Raw genomic sequence first — 17421 nt, forward strand, 5'->3', positions numbered from 1 at the left:
GAAGGAAGGAAGGAAATGAAGGACAGAAAGAAGGACAAGGAAGGAAGGAAGGAAGGAAGGAAGGACTTATGTCAGGTTAGTGGTCAGGTGGTGTTGCAGCAGACTCTTGGCGGAGCTCATTTGGCTGGGCCAGTAAAAGCAGAGCTGGCAGCACTGTGTGTTCTGCGTCAGACAGACATTTCATTAGTAGATGGACTCTGTTTGCTGTCATTCCTCCTCTCTGCCTCAACCATGTTGCTTTTACCTTTTACAAGTGGCCAGCATCTTCCCACCAAGCTGATATGGGTCCTTCATCAGTATCATCATTAGATATCAGGCCAAGCAACCCACCTCTAAGACTAACAGTTAACGATTTTAAATTGTATAAAATAGATAGATATAAAATGGGCGGCGAAGAAGTGGATTATGCTTGCATAAACTTGTCACTGTGATGCTGGCCATAGCCTCCACTCTCCACGAAGGGTACATTTACAAATGTTTAACAGCCAACCTCTCAAGCTTTTAGCTTAAAAGATTTGGGAGTATCACTTTAAATATCACTGGCTTTGCTAGTATAAAAAAAGTACAACTGTTGAAATTTTGTATGTTGCTCTTTACAATAAAATCTTGTCTCGTTCTTTATCCCTCACCTCTGGGCGGGAACGTTGGGTGGCCGTGAGCGGATTCGTCCCTGCTCCTCACGGTGTGGGGAGACCGAGCGGGAACGTATGTGATGGGAGGGCGTCCTCTGCAGGTCCGGCACCTCCAGGGTAGACGTGGACTCTCGCTGCCTCTCCCTGCCACGCCCATCTGCTGCTGGGTGGGAATGGCGGTGCACATGCACACACATATAAACACACTCTCATAAGTAAATGTAACTGCTCTAAAATTTATGTAAATATGTCATAACGGGTTCCCCCAGAAATTTTGTTTAGCCCGGTTGCAAGTGTCTTTTTTCGACGAGGGCCCAGCTGGGGCCAGTTACAGACTGATGGTAGCCCTAATGTGGAGCCCAGTAGTTTCTGTGATACCAGAATCATGGACATACGGAAGAGGATTAAGGCCACATGTGAAATATGTTTAAAGTCAGAATTCTGACTTTTTATTTTTAAGTAAAAAAAATATTAGGGGACATTTTTAGGCCCTTATTTGACAGGACAGCTGAAGATATGAAGGGGGAGTAAGAGGGGGGAATGACATGCAGCAAAGGGCCATAGGTCGGAATCGAACCCAGGCCTGCTGCGTCGAGGAGCAACCAACGCATGCTACCAACTGAGCTATCCGGGCATCCAAAAAACAGAACAAAAAAGTCTGAATTCTGACAGAATTCTTACTTAATTGTCAGAATTCTGACTTTAAACTCAATAAATTATTTCACATGTGGCCCTAATCCTCTTCCATTATCTCTCTATATCAGGGCTTTCAAAGTCCAGACCAAACAGCAAGTCATTCCAGACCCGGCCCATACATATGGTTATGAATACAATACTTTATGAAAGGTAACGTTTTCCATTTTGAAATAAATTTTGTATTGATCAATAGTAATGTTGACTATACACAAAGAAATTGACAAAAACATCGAGAAAGGGGACAGAAGCATTGCAAAAAGCGTTGCAAACTTTGAAAAAAGTCAAAAAACGCCTGAAAAAAACCAACAAAAATGTTGAAGCGACAAAAACTTCCTCTTACTACATGAAGCTAAGAATACTGCAGTACTTTTATTGCTGAAGCTCAAAAAACAGACAGAATGTTTTTTTTTTGTTATTGTCAATTGTTCCGGACCTTTGACCTGGAATTAAAATCAGATGCGGACCTTTGAGTGATGTGTTTGAGAACCCTTGCTCTATATAGTAGTCGTTGCTGGTAATGGCGGAGTCTGCTATTCCGCACTGGGTTTGGAATGCCTAGAGATCATGATAATGACTTAAATGGGTAACGACTATGGGGTAAAATGGGTAATTTTTTTTTTTCAAATTGAATATTTTCCTATGTGTTTGTGTCTAAGTAACTGATGGGAACAACAATGTTTGACATTGGTCCAGTAGTAAGCAAGATCGCTGCAGTCGGCAGCGGCGAAATAAGCTACAATGTCAAGAGCAATTGTTCAGCTTGTATTTACCTTCACAAAAGTGCTCTTTTTGCCACAGGCTTAGATTATTATTCTAAGTGTCTGACAACATTATGGAAAGGATCCCTTCAGAGATGGACCTTTAAAACCTCTTTGAGACCTTTCTGTTTAACCAGAAACAGCTCTGAAGTTGCTAGCGCTAAACCCACCAGACTCCATTTAAAAAAGCAATACTTTTAGCGTGTATAGAGCCAACATATTTTCACGTGTAAATCGGTAAACTATGTGTTTATTTCAACCAAAACTAGAGTTGTGATGGTTGGAAAAGTGGAAAGACGACCCATAACGGCTTTTCATAGTTTTATTTTGTTTCTGTCGACTTTGAATGAAGTGTATTTTACGATGCTAAAATTACTGTTTATTTACATGGAGTCTGGTGGGTTTAGCGAACGCAATTCTGCGGATGTTTTAATGTTTAAAAAAGGATCTTACTCTTTAACAGAAAGGTTGACCTCCTTAGAAATCCTTTCCATAATGTTGTCAGACACTAATGTTGTCAGAATAATAATCTGAGTCTGTCAGTGGCAAAACGAGCACTTTTGTAAAGGTAAATACAAGCCTGACAACTGCCCTATTAACTTACATTGTAGCTTGTTTCGCCGTAGCAGCGATCTTGCTTAATACTGGACTAATTTCAAAGATTGTTGTTCAGTCACTTAGACACAAAAACATATAAAAATAGGGTTCAGTTTGAAAAAAAAACAGTACTTACCCTTTAATAGCACACAATATGTAAGCTAACTATGTCAAAGTATTCTTGTTTACTACTCTTAACATAGTGCTAACATCTCAGCACGGAGCGTGATACCATTAAACATACTGTATGGAAAGTACAACAGGACAGTCTCTCTCGAGGATATTTGAAGATTTGAAGATTAGCCTAATAATAGAACTGCAGCTGGCTATTTTTCAGTACCGTGTCCTGGTTTTTTTTTTTTTTTTCTCTTTCTTTGGTGGTGTAACAGAACTATCTCTGAAGATAAAAATATAAACACAGAGACTGATCAGCCTTGAAGGGATCTGTAGGACTGTGTCAAGCTTTGTTGTTGGTCCCAAAGTCACTGCTTGCATTTCCAAAAAGGACAGCACCTCAAAGCTCACAGTGGGCCATTAGTTTTGCTTTGGAAAGTGTTACCAAGGTTTTCCATTTTATCTTACCATGCGTGGGAATTAAAAAGAAAAAGGTGGACAAAGTAGTGTGGCGTATGTTCCATTCCTTCTGTCTCTATTTTTAACTTGGCTACTCATTAACAAGAAACACAGATACATAGTAGGGTTTGACTGATATAACGCAGCTATAATGTTTTGATGGAGACTGAGACTATGAGCTGATACTCAATATCAATGTCCAAATAAAAAAAATAAAAGAAATATATACCAGATTCACCAAGTTTCCACCAAAATTTAACCCTCCTGTTGTCATCGGGTCAAATTTGACCCATTTTCAAAATGTTTCTATATCAGAAATGTGGGTATCTTTCAACCAAATTGTCAATAAAAAAATTAAAAAAAACAGCGTGGATGGTTCCATACAACTTTCTTCACAAGTAAAATAAATGATCAGTTCACTACTTTTGTTGAATTTGGGTGTTTTATTCAATTTTATAGCATTTGAAGAAAATAATTGACAAAAGAACGTTGAAAAAAGCTTCAAAAACATTGGGAAAAGTGACAAAAACGTAGAAAAAAGTGACAAAAACATTGAGAAAAGCTTCAAAAACAGGAAAAACTTCAAAAACATCGGAAAAAGCGACAAAAGTGGCAAAAAAGAAAAAACAAAAAAGGCGAACGACGAAAAAGTAAAAAGTTTGCGCGCTTTCACTTCACACATGAGCAAGATCAGTTTCTTCTCCTGAAAATCTCTCCTTCCTGCTTAGCAAATCCGCCATCATAATGGCAATGTGCCAAGGTCCAAACTACAAACGCGCCTGGCTTTTAAAGGGAATGGGAGATGATCTCTGATTGGTTTATAGCATGTTACGCCCAAAACACACCTATGATTAATTGAGACACTAAGTACAACCCTTTTGACCCTTTTTTTCTGCCATTAAACTAGCAAAAGTGGATTTGTACACGCCCAAAAACCCACCTGCGCCAGGCGCTTCACGCCGTGCGCTTAGATCATTAAAATAGGGCCCTTCATGTTATCATTGTTAGCATCAACATATCGAGATTAATTTCAACACAATAAAAACAGTTGTCTAAATCTTACTTCAGCCTTTCTTTACAGTAGTTTCTCTCAGCTGGTGTAACCTGTGCTTAAAAGTAAGTGTAAGGGCTGCTTGTCGTGTATGAAATACATTTTGTGACAACATTTTGGGATACATTTTTGGCACAAAATTTATGCCATAAATCGAATCGCTTGTGACGTTGCGCTTACACAAAAATGACTTTCGAGTATACAAAGGGCCATTGACTTGAACTGCGGAGATAACTTTTATTTTTTTAACGTTTATTTCTGTTGTCATTTTCAGCCGTAACTTACTATCTGATGTTTCTGCTGGGCTTATTTTCTGTCCTGTGTTGCTTTGCTAGCATCTTTGATACACCAAATCTAACATTAGGGACAGCAACATCTCAACGCCGGTCGGACTTACTGCCAATTTGGTCTGTGGCCCAACAAGTAAATTAGGTGTAGAGATATGAAAGCATCAACCATGAATTTTAGATGAATGAGAGGAGAGTAATTCCAGTTGTTCCTTGTCCCCATTTACTTGGCGCTGTTCAATTGTATGTACAGGACGCAGGAGTTTTCTACCCGGAAGACTATTGTAAACAAACATTGTGATTGTGTCTATACAAAAAAGAAAAAGTAATGCATTCCAGCCAAGCAACCCCCAAAACAACACCACAAATAAACTAGTGGGAAACATTGAAGGTAATACTGGGAAACGATCCCCACCCACCTTTCGACATTACTGTTGTACCTTCATCAAATTCAGGCTCTGTTACACGCTGAGAACCTAAATGTCATAGACACACACACGCACACACAGAAACACATAGATATGTATATACACCACACACACACATATACGCATGCACATATCCAGGCACAAATGCAATATTAGGAAAGGGTAGGGAAAACCAACATTTACATTGATCTACATGTGTATACTTTGCTCACTGATAGTAAACCAGACACATTCCTCCTATGCAGTGAATCACACACGCACACTCACACACAGAGGTTATGAAGGAGCGTGTACATAAATATGTACAAACCAATAAAGGGCATTCACAGACTCAGACTTACGCTGCAGCTTCTTGCCAGGGGGGTCTGCGTGTCGCCGGGGCAGGTACGGGGAGGGTCGGGGCAGCGGTATGGATGAGACATCATGGGTTTGGAGTGGATATAAGTGAGGCTTGTCGTCCAGTAAGGCCGTCTCCAGCTCTATCAGGATCTGCTCAAGTCATAATCCACACAGTAATGAAATGTTTTGCTGCCGTTCATGACTACTGATGGATATGACAGACAGCAGAAGCAGTTTATGGAAATATATCGGAACAAGCTGACATACAGACATTTCATCTATCACCTTACAAAGTCGATATGGCAAACACATTAGCAAACACGATATACACATTCAGCAGACACAGAGCAAGACTCGCATTCATTTGGAGTCATGCTTGTGTCAAAGTGACAAATCTAAGTCCAATATTCACTCTCTTTTTAGCTCTCGTTTGGTCTCCACCAGCTCCTAAGGGAAATATCTGGCTCTTTAGCTGCTAAATGCATAACTATGTTCACCAGCAAGTCGCTAACTTTGTCTGCCATTTGCTGCTGAGCAGGTAGCGTCCAATCGGTTTACTGGAGCTTTTTTGATACAAACTAAACAGCTCCCTGCTACTACAGGAAATAGGGCTGCCCCCCCAAACGTAAATGAATCAAATCATCAGTCGAGAAACCCCCAAGTCAAACCTCATTTTAAAGCTGTAAGTTAGTCAAACCCTGCACTGGTTGCATCACTGTACACAGAAAAATGACTATAAACGTTTACAAACCGAGTCACAAAGTGGCCTAACTACAAAACTAATTGTGATGGAAATAGAAAGGGCTGAGGGAAGAATAACCCGATTCTGATCCCTGCCAAATGTTAGCGGAAGGTCAGCTTAACTTTTCTTTTGAAACATTCAACAGCCTCCTCTACTGCCGTCCAGTGTGATCAACACAAGAGAGACGCTGATGAGCTACTTCATAACTTAACTATGAACAGGACTTTTTTGAATTTGTGGAAACTGATGTTCTGATGTTCTCACATAACACATTGAAATGTGAGTTTAACTGTGAAACAGGAGATGTAGGCCTACTTACATTCTTCTAATGGCCCTGACACACCAACCCGATAATCGGCCGTCGGACGGTCTGGCGAGGTCAGTGACTCGAGTCTGTTCGGTTTGTTCCATGCCATCGTCCATCAGAGGAGCTGTCGGCCTTCATTTTGGCCGACCTGACTTGCTGGGTCGGAAGGTGGGCAGTCGGACTCGGAAATAATGAGCGGGATGAGTGACGAATGCCTCTTAAAATCTGACGAAAATCTTTTAAACTGACCTTTGTCGATCTGAAATGAAGACAGATTCAGCAACTGCATGGCCTATTTCTCGCTTAAAAAGTTTTCAGAAACACGTTTCAGTGAACTATTTTCATAAAATACGAGATCGTATTTCGGACAACCCGCCATTACTATCGGCTGGAGAAGCCAGACCCACGTGATGCGTTGTCATTTCCAGTTTTCATTTTTTGTATTACGTCTCACGCATGTGCAGAACGTACGCTCAAGATGGCGTCGCTTCGGTGTGTTCCGAGGCACTTTTTGGACTTTTTGGGAGCTGACTGATCAGGCCGATTGCCTTTTCTGCCAATGGTCAGCCGTCGGGTTGGTGTGTCAGGAGCTTTAGACAGAGATCTTCAACAGGGTGTCCGCAACTCTAGGGGGTCCTTATATTACTCCAGGGGGGCCACCAAATTATTGTTTGCTAATTTGTTAAAAGTTTTTTTTCTTTCAAAAAGTGAAATTTCTTAATATCAATCCAACATAGTATTAGCAAAGATAAATTTGGCCTATTCGGGGAATTTTTTTTTTAATTTACACAACATTGATAATGCTTACTATAGGTAAGGTATAGCCACTATGGTAGCCATCCACAGATATACTGTAGTTAAGCAAGGATTCACTGTGCCTTTTCACATGTATGTTTGACATTAAACATGATGTATACATAATGTATGAATATCCATTCATCCACCCTGTTTAATATGCAGATCAGTTTTATACAATATGTAGTAGGGGGTCCCAGCTCCATCTCTGTTTCAGCTAAGGGGTCCTTGGCCTAAAAAACCTTGAAGACCCCTGGTCTAAGAGAAATAGTGTGCGAGAAAATGTGTGTGTGTGTGTGTGTGTGTGTGTGTGTGTGTGTGTGTGTGTGTGTGTGTGTGTGTGTGTGTGTGTGTGTGTGTGTGTGTGTGGTACCTCTCCCATAAAGGTGCTGTCCTCTTCCGGTGACCTGGGTTGGTCCCATATAGTCAGCTCCAGCATGTGGTTGCGGAAATCCCTGCGATGGACATGAGAGTAGACGAACGTCTGGTTCCACTTGGGCTCACAGGTCTTCTTCATAGTTTTTGTCCTTCGTTTGCTCTTGTCACTGTACAAAAAAAAAAATACAGATACTCAGCCAACCCAGTTCCCTTTTCAGTGGACTCACATTTATTGTTTGTCCAACAAAAAAACATCCTAGACACAATTCACAAGACTGCACGCTTGCCCCTCATTCATCTTAATTTACTCTACTTATATCTGCTGGAATCAATTTACAAGTGCCATTTAGTTGAGGCTACAGTTCACTTAATTGAACCCAAGCACCAATGGAGGGCCTTTAACCTGCAGTTCCTCAAATGGCCACCAGATGCTGGTTCTAACCATAGACTGTATAACAGAGATCTTCAACAGGGGGTCCAGGACCCCTAGGGGGTCCTCAGAGTCAATGCAGGGGGGCCTCCAAATTATTGTTAATTTTTGAGAGTTTTTTTTTCAAATTTTCAAAAGTCTTAACATAAATCCAACATATTATTAGCAAATATAAATCCCCACTGCTTACTGGCCTATAGGTAAGGTAGTCACTAAGGTCATCCACAGATGTCTGCCACATGTATGTTTAACATTAAGACATGATTTATAAAATCATACCAACAATTATTAGGCTATTTTAATAGCTTAGTATTCTATGCAAAAAGGGTATGTATAAAGGCTTTAGGCCGGCCTACAAGTTATTGTAGGCGCAGTTTAATATGCAACTTTATTTTATAAAATATATGTAATAGGGGGTCTCCATCTCTCCTTCAGTTAAGGGGTCCTTGGCTTAAAACCCCTGCTGTATAAAACAGGGTTCTAGCTAAGTATCCTTTTCAAGAGGGAAGCCCTAAACTGTGTTGGGGACTCCTTTATTAAGTTAATTTAAAGTTTGCAAAGTATCAGTTAATTAAATAAATATTCTCTATAAACAGATATCTGCATGTGAATGCGGAATCTGTAGGCAACAGGACAATATTTTGGTGCCGGAAGTGTCTGGTCTCCGTTCGTAGTCCGTTTGTAGTCGTAGTAGTATTGACCAATCACGTTTGAGCAGGCTTTGGTTGCATGCAGGTTAACAGTCCGTGTGGAGGCGGTACGCATTGGCCGAAATGCAATCTCGGGAACCCAATCGACTGACGATTATTTAGCTTTTGATTGATCACATGCTGTTAATGGAAACGTCGTCCCTCTACTTGCATCTCAAGTTGCTAATCGGACCCAGAGCATGGAGGAGGAAGTCTTGGCCTGAATATCTGCTGGATACTCCGGAAAACCCCGAAATATTGGCTGTATTAGCCACAGAGGCTAAACTGTCGTCAGACTGATAGCCAATGGGTTCTGAGATTGTTAAGTAGATAACATGGCTTAAAGGCAGGGTTGGTAACTATTTCCAATATACACTTTTTGATTCATAGTTTGAAATGGTCTTTACACCCCAACAGCAATAATTAACTTAGGGGCTCTGAAAAATTAGCGAAAAAGATCCGTCATCTGTAGCTGCTGTAATCCTGTGAAAACGCCTCACTGTCCGCTTGGAAGGAACCAATGAAATGCCTCACTGCCCCGCTGCGCATACGTCGCCGCATTGCTAACAGTAGTCATGTTTTTTTTAAACATTTGGTATTAACATTAGGTATTTGCTTACCGGTGAATGAGACCTGAAGTCAAATTACGGTCCTTTCTCTGCTCTGCTCTGAAGCAGCGGTAATCGTGCACGTCTGTTTGTGGGCGGAGCCCCAAGGGCAGGGGGAGAGGTTAGACGAAAGCGCCGAGGAGATGCTACTTTCAAATCTTGCTAGCTTTTCAACATTACCAACCCTGCCTTTAAGGAGGACCCATGGGCGTACATTGCATATAACAGTTGAGGGGGACAATAAACATGAACTTTCTCAAGAGCAATTTTTGAAGGGGACACAATTAATGCAGCCAAAACTGTAAGTTGTAGAGGATATGGTAGCTGTGGAACTCCAGTAAGTATAGTAACACAGTAAGCGAGGCTATAACATCAGATGAAGTGATTCTTTTCTCTAATATAGATGATGCTGAACTGAGAACTCAACCCCCTAGCAAACAAGCAAGCTAGCTAACTAGCTAGCCAGTTGGCTCATTTTCTGTAACCAGTGAAAGCATGTTGGGTGGAATTACCAAGTTAGCTAACTTACTATACAACAAGCTATTAAACAAGCTAGGTAACGTTATAATCGCTAACAAAGAGGATTCATGGAAAAATCACATTTTTATAATTAATTAAAATGACACAGTATCATCTGTATTAGAGAAAATAATCACTTCATCCAATGATAAAAAGTGATTAAAATAGCTTACAGGAGTTCCACAAATGGGGCGATGCTTGCGAGCTAGTTCAGGCAGTCAACTCGAGCTGCACCGCTGTACGCACACGTGACATGCCTCACTCTCTGTATCATTTACCAAACACACTCCCTCAATTTGGCGGTCTATTTAGGTTGCACATTTCCCCATCTCTGCCTTGCCATTGCTGCATTTGCCCTGCACCTGGGGCTGAAAAGCAGGCAGCGAGCCTGCTTTTCAGCCCCACCACCACCCCAGCATCCACCCAGCGTTGTATCTCTTTAACAGCGCTGCTCCCACCTAACGGACTTGTGTGTGTAGTGGTGGTGGGCGGATTGATCCAAATATTGATAATATCGATACCAACGTTGGTATTGATATTGATCATTACCAGTGTAATGAGATCGATACTTTAATTTTAGTTTCTCTCCAGTATGCACTGCTGCGGATTCATCAAAGAGGCGACCTGGCTGTCGTTGTCTGTGTAAGTGCCGCTGCTTTCAAGTGCCGCTCCTGTCACAGCGCGGAGCAGGCACACTTTGCTCCTCCTCCCCACTCTTGAGATTTGACGTTGTACCGTCACATGACTCAGCGGCGCCGGGCAAACAAGCAAGCAACCAGCTAGGCACGGCGGCGGCCAGCAGCACACACACACAAGCAGCACAGAGGGGCAGAGAGGAAGAGGAGCGCTGTGTGGCTATATTTTCAGGCCAAAAATGAAACAAGCTGTATAATTTGTAAAAAAAAAAAAAAAGGCTGTAAGATACTGTGGTAACACAACAAATGTATACAAGCATATGAAAATTCTGTCCTGGGTTTTAACTAATTAATAAGGAAAAATCACAAAAACACTTAAAGGTCATGGAAATGTATTCAGATTTAGCAATTTGATGATGAATCCACCTTAATTAATAAAAAGTATCGGTATCGTATCGTATCGGCGATACTGGCTCTGTATTGACTTGGTATCGGATCGATACCAAATTTTGCAGTATCGCACACCACTAGTGGGTAGCAGGCAGTGGATCAAACCACTGTGAGGCAAGGAAGGGGGGGGGGGGGGCCTCAAGATGTTTTTAAACTTAAAACGCAATTTATGCCCCCGTTTGTATTGTTTACACAATTATTTTAATTATATATTATTACATTGTTTACAATACATAGCATGTTTTTTAATCATTTTTTTAGGGGGGGGACAACCCTCAGATGGGTTGTTCCTGACCCCCCCAACCCCCTGCGATTTCTGCCTATGGGAGGACACTCAGTCTGTTATGCCTGCGTTTGCTGCTTGATTGTCCCAACTTGGCTTATTCCTGTTCCCCAAATTTGGATTAAATGGCTCCAATCAACTGAAAAATATGGCAGCAGGCTTTGAATCCAGGCTTCAGAAACCTGATGGTGATGTCAAATAGGGCTGTCCTCGACTAAAGAAATTCTTAGTCGACTAACACTTATATGATTTTGTCGATTAATCGATTAGTTGATGTAATCGACAGAGCTGTGCTCTTTGAGAGGTGGTTAAGACTAGAAAAGCACAATATAAATGTAGTTAATTAACCATCTGTAAAACTGACTTTCTCCACAATTAATCCTGCAAAAGCACCACTTTAAATCTTGTGTTTACCAGAAATGTGCTCATAAGTTTATTGGAAATGAGTAATTAAGCATGAATAAGCATAAAAAATGACTCATCAACTAAAGAAATCTTAGTCGACTAAGACCAAAATGACCGATTAGTCGACTAATCGACTAAGAGGTGGCAGCCCTAATGTCAAAGATGGTGCGTTTAAAGGCAGTTACACACCAACCAGACGGCCGACCGTTGGCAGAAAAGGCAGTCTCCCCGAGTTGGTCAAAAACGTGCCTCGGAACACACCAAAGCGACGAGACGTAATACGTCTCCACAACAGCAGGCGGCGCTAATCTGTATTGTCGCCCAAAAAATGAAAACCGGCAGCTGATTGGACGAACGCATCACATGGATCTGGCTGCTGCTTCCGGATTTTGGATTTTTCGAACGGCCATTACTGGCGACTCATTGAGAATACGATCTCATATTGTACTAAAATAGTTCACCGAAACGTATTTCTGAAAACATTTTAAGAGAGAAATAGGCCATGCAGTTGCTGAATCTGTCTTCATTTCAGATCGACAAAGGTCAGTTTAAAAGATTTTCGTCAGATTTTGAGAGGCTTAGTCACGCTCATCCCACTTGCCATTTCTGGGTGAGTCCCGACTGCCCTGTCTCCAACTGAGCATGTCAGGTCGGCCAAAATGAAGGCCGACAGCTCCTCCAACGGACGACGGCACAGAACACACCGAACAGACTCAAGTCACCGACCTTGCCAGACTGTCCAACGGCCGATTATCGGCCCGGTGTGTAACTGCTTTAAGTAGTTTTGAATTTACATTATGTAATGAATGATTACATAATGTAACATTGATGATAACATTAATGATTCTTGTGTGGTTCTGGTTCATCTAAACTCACCACCTAGACCGCATTTTAATGCAGTGTTCAAAAGTAGCCTATTGTCCTAAATCTATTTTGATCACTAGGACTCCCTGTGAAGCGGCGGCATACCTGCGGTCAGGGAGGAAGTACATTTTGACGTAGGGGCTCCTGGGACGCCCGTCAGGCCGAAGAGGAAGCTCTGCTGCCTGCATCACGTTGACTATTAGCTGATGACCCACTTTGTCATACCACAGCTTCACCTGGGGGTTGAAAACACACACAAACAAATGATGATGCTTGGTCTTCTTTTTCACACATCAACAGCCCAACACACTCAAAGTGCACACACTCACTGAGAGTTGCCCTGGCATTAACTGTGGAGCATCTCGGAGCATCCCTGGACTGGAGGGAGACAGGACATTTAAGGACGGTCTCTCCATCTTCTGGGACTCAAAAGAACTGGAACCTGCTAGGAACACAATAGGGTATGATTTGAAACCCCAAGAAGAGAATGTCAGCTCCATTTATGACATAAAAAAGTCAAACCTAGACAAGGGGGAAAAAGTGAGAAAAGTTAGTTTATAAAGACTGAAAACCTAATCTGGTCAGTGAGTTCATATTTATGTAATATCCAGCATCCATTCCTTCACATAAAAAGAGCACAGACCATTCCACAGCTAACCTGTCAGGATGACAAATTACTAAGCTTCTGTCCTACTTTGAGTCCAATAGGCTTTTGTTTAGAAGTACATCATACGCCTTATTTAATGGTCCTATAATCAACTATCATTTAAATTACTGAGTAATGCAGAAACCCATTTCCTCACTCTTGACATACATCATAGAAATAAGACATGATGGATTTCCTGCAGTGTTGGCAGTTTACTGGTTAAAGTAATGAATAATGACATTGTCAACTGTAACTTTAGAGGGGAATGAATACACAGTGACTGTTTGTGCTTGTGATGATTGTCCGTTCATAGTCGTAGTAGTATTGACCAATCACGTCGAGCGGGATTTGGTTACCTGCAGGTAAACAGTCCGTGTGGAGGCGGAATGCATTGGCCAAAATGCAATCTTGGGAACCCAATCGGCTGACGATTACTTAGCTCATATTAGCTTTTAATTTATCTGCATTTACATGCTGTTTATAGAAACCTCGTCTCTCAACTTGCGTCTCAAGTTGCTAATCGGACCCAGCGCACGGAAGGAGGAAGTCTTGGTCCGAATATTTGCTGGCTACTCCGGAAAACCCCGAAATATTTGCCTAAAGTTTTTTTGATTAAAGTCATGAAGAATTACATGTCAATTTGTAACTTTAGAGGGGAATGTAAACACAGTGACTTATTGTGCGTGTGATGATTAGCTACAAAGGAGGGGAAATATGTGTGCTGATTTAGTCCGTCATTTTGAGAGGTGAATGCGTTGGAGCCCTGTCATACACATACGGTACAGTGTTGGCAAAGTACTCTTCATGGACGCCGTGAACTTTTCATTCTGAAAGTTAGATGAGAAGATTGATGCAACTGGGAGGCGATTATCCTAGCTTAGCATACATACTACAGTAAGACTAGCTCCAAAGTTAAAAACTACACCTACCAGCAGTGGTAGAAGAAGTATTCAGATCCTTTACTTAAGTAAAAGTACTAATACCACACTGTAGAAATACTCTGTCACAAGTAAAAGTCCTGCATTGAAAATGTTACTTAAGTAAAAGTATGCAAGTATCATCAGGAAAATGTACTTAAGGTATTCAAAGTAAAAGTACTCAATGCAGAAAAGTCCTCACATTTTAGAAACTGGAAACGATCCAAACAGTTCTGTCAATCAACTTAGTGTTTGTATCATTGTAGGCCTGTATATTGTTGGGTAGTTTCATTTTTAATAAAACATCGCATTTTATAAACTACATGTGTTTTGTGTGCAAAAATCTTAATTTGTAAAGTAACTAGTAACTAAAGCTGTCAGATGAATGTAGTGGTGTAAAAACTACAATATTTATCTCTAAAATGTAGCGGAGTAGAAGTAGAAAGTAGCATGAAAAGAAAAGACTCAAGTAGATTACAAGTACCTCAACATTTGTACTTAAGTACAGTGCCTGAGTAAATGTACATTCCACCACTGCCTACTAGTATCTCTTAAGTTCACTAATTAACCAGTTGTATCTCAAATATTTAATCTGCACGTGAACAGAAATTACACTAATAACACAATTAATTGTTTTACAAGGAGTTAACACACTATAATTATTTCTTAACCAACACCAGTAGTTGCCACATACAATTGTTGAGCGCAGGTTTTTATTTTAGGTTCTGTTTGGGCACAATGGCACAAATAACCTGGCAACCTCACTGTGACAACAGGACTTCAGGAAGTCACCCTAAGAGGTTTTACATTTCTGTTTGTGTGCGGATTGTACAAATGAGACATGTATTTATTAGTACTTCAGGGTAGGGCTGGGCAATATATCAATATGAATCGGTATCATGATATCAGACTAGATATCACCTACAATTTTGGATATCGTAATATCGTAATATGACAAGTGTTGTCATCTCCTGGTTTTAGAGGTTACATTACAGTAAAGTAATTTTGGAACTTTACAGATTGTTCTTGCAGTTCTATTATTTGCCTTTACCCACTTAGTCAATATATCCACATTACTGATGATTATTTATCACAAATGTCATTGTGTCAATATTTTGTGAAAGCACCAATTCTCAATCCTACATATCGTCGCAATATTGTTATTGAGGTATTTGGTCAAAAATATTGTGATATTGGATTTTCTCCATATCGCCCAGTTCTACTTCAGAGGTGTTAATAGTTACTTTTTAACTTTGGACTGAGCCAGGCTATCTGTTTCCCCCCCATTTCCAATCGTAATGCTAAGCTACGCTAATCACCTCCCGGCTACAGCACCATGGTTAACACACGGACGTATATGCTTTTTCTCGAAAAGAAATCAAATGTGGAACATACTGTATATTTAAAGATACATTTGAAATTCCTTCATGACGTGAGCTTAACATACAATCAAAACTCTATTTAATTTCTAAGCAGTTTTAAGCAGCAAATATGTCAATTATCCTAAGATTATGTTTATGTCTGAACCTGAACAAACCACATGCTGTACAAAAATTAAAGAAAACTGTATGTACAGTATAAGACAGATAATCAGCCAGACAGAAATAGAGACAAACAGACAGACATACAATACAGACATGTTGCAACATCCCTCAGGAGATACCTACTAGATTCTAATGGAGGGTGGGACGTGTCGGGGATTCTTGGGATATCACTGGAAGTGAAGCAGAAAAGGTTGTGTCAGTCACTCTAATACCGGCATCTGATCTGGATTAAACAAAGTTAGTAGTCTTCTTGATGCGCAGGCATACATGCATATAAATGTAGTAGTAGTTCAGTGGAAAGAATCAGAAAGTAGCACTGTAATTACAAGTATTTGGAGATTCAAATGTCAGGTGGTTAAAAAACAAACATGGAGAAGCAAAGGGAAGATGGGAGTAGAGCCAAGTTCTTCTCATGCCTGCAGTGTTTTCCAGACTCATTCAGACATTTTGTATGGCCAATGATCATTTGAAATAATAATAAATGGGAAACAGTAGCTCAATTCTGCCCACATCGCCATCTTTTCTTGTCCAACACCACCACTACAACTAAGAATCCAAATGGGAAACACCAGAGTCCATTGCACCAGCTTCATGTAATGTAAAGAAAGCATGGTAATCTGTGTAACACTTATCAGTGTAATTTCTCACTTTATATTTAAAATCTAAAAAGTGGAGTAGCAAGTTCAGTATTTCAAATTTGCAGCCCTGCCACTGATATTTGGAGTTTGTTTAGTAGTTTGTGTTTGTGTTGTGGAGGCAGTATTTTAAATTCTTTAGTCACCCATGAGGCGACAAAATAATATTCCATACAATTTTCTTTAAAAGTAATAGTTCAACATTTGGTAATGTACACTTAAGGCTGATTTATGGTTATACGTAGGCTCTACGCAGAGGCTACGCCGTAGCCTACGTAAGTGGCCTACAGCGTTGTGAGGATTTATACTTGCGCGATGGTGTGTCTGTATTGATCTAGCGTTATCTCTTTAAGACAATAGCAGAGTCTGTATGTGTGTATGTGTGGGGAGTGTGGTAGAGCAAGTGAGAGAGTGACAGGGATTAGCTTCGGAGCGAGTACCAACTCCGGCGGTGGATACGGAGGGACAAAGTGTCTCCCCTGTGCTTTCTGACCACGGTCGTAAAGCTGTGACAGGAAAAGTTAACCCTCTCCTCGAGTTTATGTTGTTCACGGAGAAGGTCAACCTGGAAATAAGTAGGAGGAAATGTAATCTCGCATTGCCAGACCTTCTTTCACAGCGCTGCGGAGGAGGGTCTGGCTAGTCCACACAGCATTCCGGGATGGGAAAAACTGGCTCTGGTTTATTTGCATTCCTTTAAACCAATCACAACTGTCTTTGCCGGCGCTAAGTGCCGGACAGGGCAACATTGCCTCTGCAAAATAGCCTCGGGAAGGACCTTGTTTTGGTGGAACGTGTGCATTCAAAAGTTGCAACAGAAAACTCATAGTCTAGCTAGCTGGATTTACCCTGCAGAGATCTGAGGAGCAGTTAACCATAGTCCTCAGAAATCCACCAGAGTTTAGAACTCCAACACAAAGAAAGCGGAAGGTAACTGACATCCGGCCGAAAAGAAGGACTTCTGGCGGAATATCCGGCGACACTGACGCAATCCCGTAAATTAAACGTCGTCGATATAGACTATATTTCCTATCGTCTATATCCACAATGTTCTACCTCCGGGATCGCTCCGGTGCCACCGGAAATTCCGCCAGATGTCATTCTTTTCGGCCATGTTGGGATTCTAAACTGACACCGCCTACCAAGAGCCTGGGTCTGGCCGAGGTTTCTTCCTAAAAGGGAGTTTTTCCTCGCCACTGTCGCATCAGCCACT

At 41.1% G+C, this 17421-nt stretch overlaps 1 protein-coding gene across 7 annotated transcripts in view; it reads right to left on the bottom strand.

Moving 5' to 3' along the window:
• The window catches only part of LOC116044074 (regulating synaptic membrane exocytosis protein 1-like), a 168711-nt gene that overhangs the window by 36743 nt on the left and 114547 nt on the right, over positions 1-17421 (bottom strand). For 6 of the 7 annotated variants that reach the window (XM_035992040.1, XM_035992033.1, XM_035992034.1 and 3 more), the window contains exons 12-18: positions 15697-15743; positions 12796-12911; positions 12572-12702; positions 7579-7750; positions 5364-5511; positions 5014-5070; positions 630-795 (exon numbers count right to left, since the gene is read on the bottom strand). In XM_035992040.1, the coding sequence (XP_035847933.1) occupies positions 630-795; positions 5014-5070; positions 5364-5511; positions 7579-7750; positions 12572-12702; positions 12796-12911; positions 15697-15743 (837 nt within the window). The remainder of the gene's footprint in view (positions 1-629; positions 796-5013; positions 5071-5363; positions 5512-7578; positions 7751-12571; positions 12703-12795; positions 12912-15696; positions 15744-17421) is intronic. The other variant, XM_035992041.1, reaches the window with a different exon arrangement.

Source organism: Sander lucioperca, chromosome 15, assembly GCF_008315115.2.
Source record: "Sander lucioperca isolate FBNREF2018 chromosome 15, SLUC_FBN_1.2, whole genome shotgun sequence".
In the NCBI taxonomy this organism is placed as follows: domain Eukaryota; kingdom Metazoa; phylum Chordata; class Actinopteri; order Perciformes; family Percidae; genus Sander; species Sander lucioperca.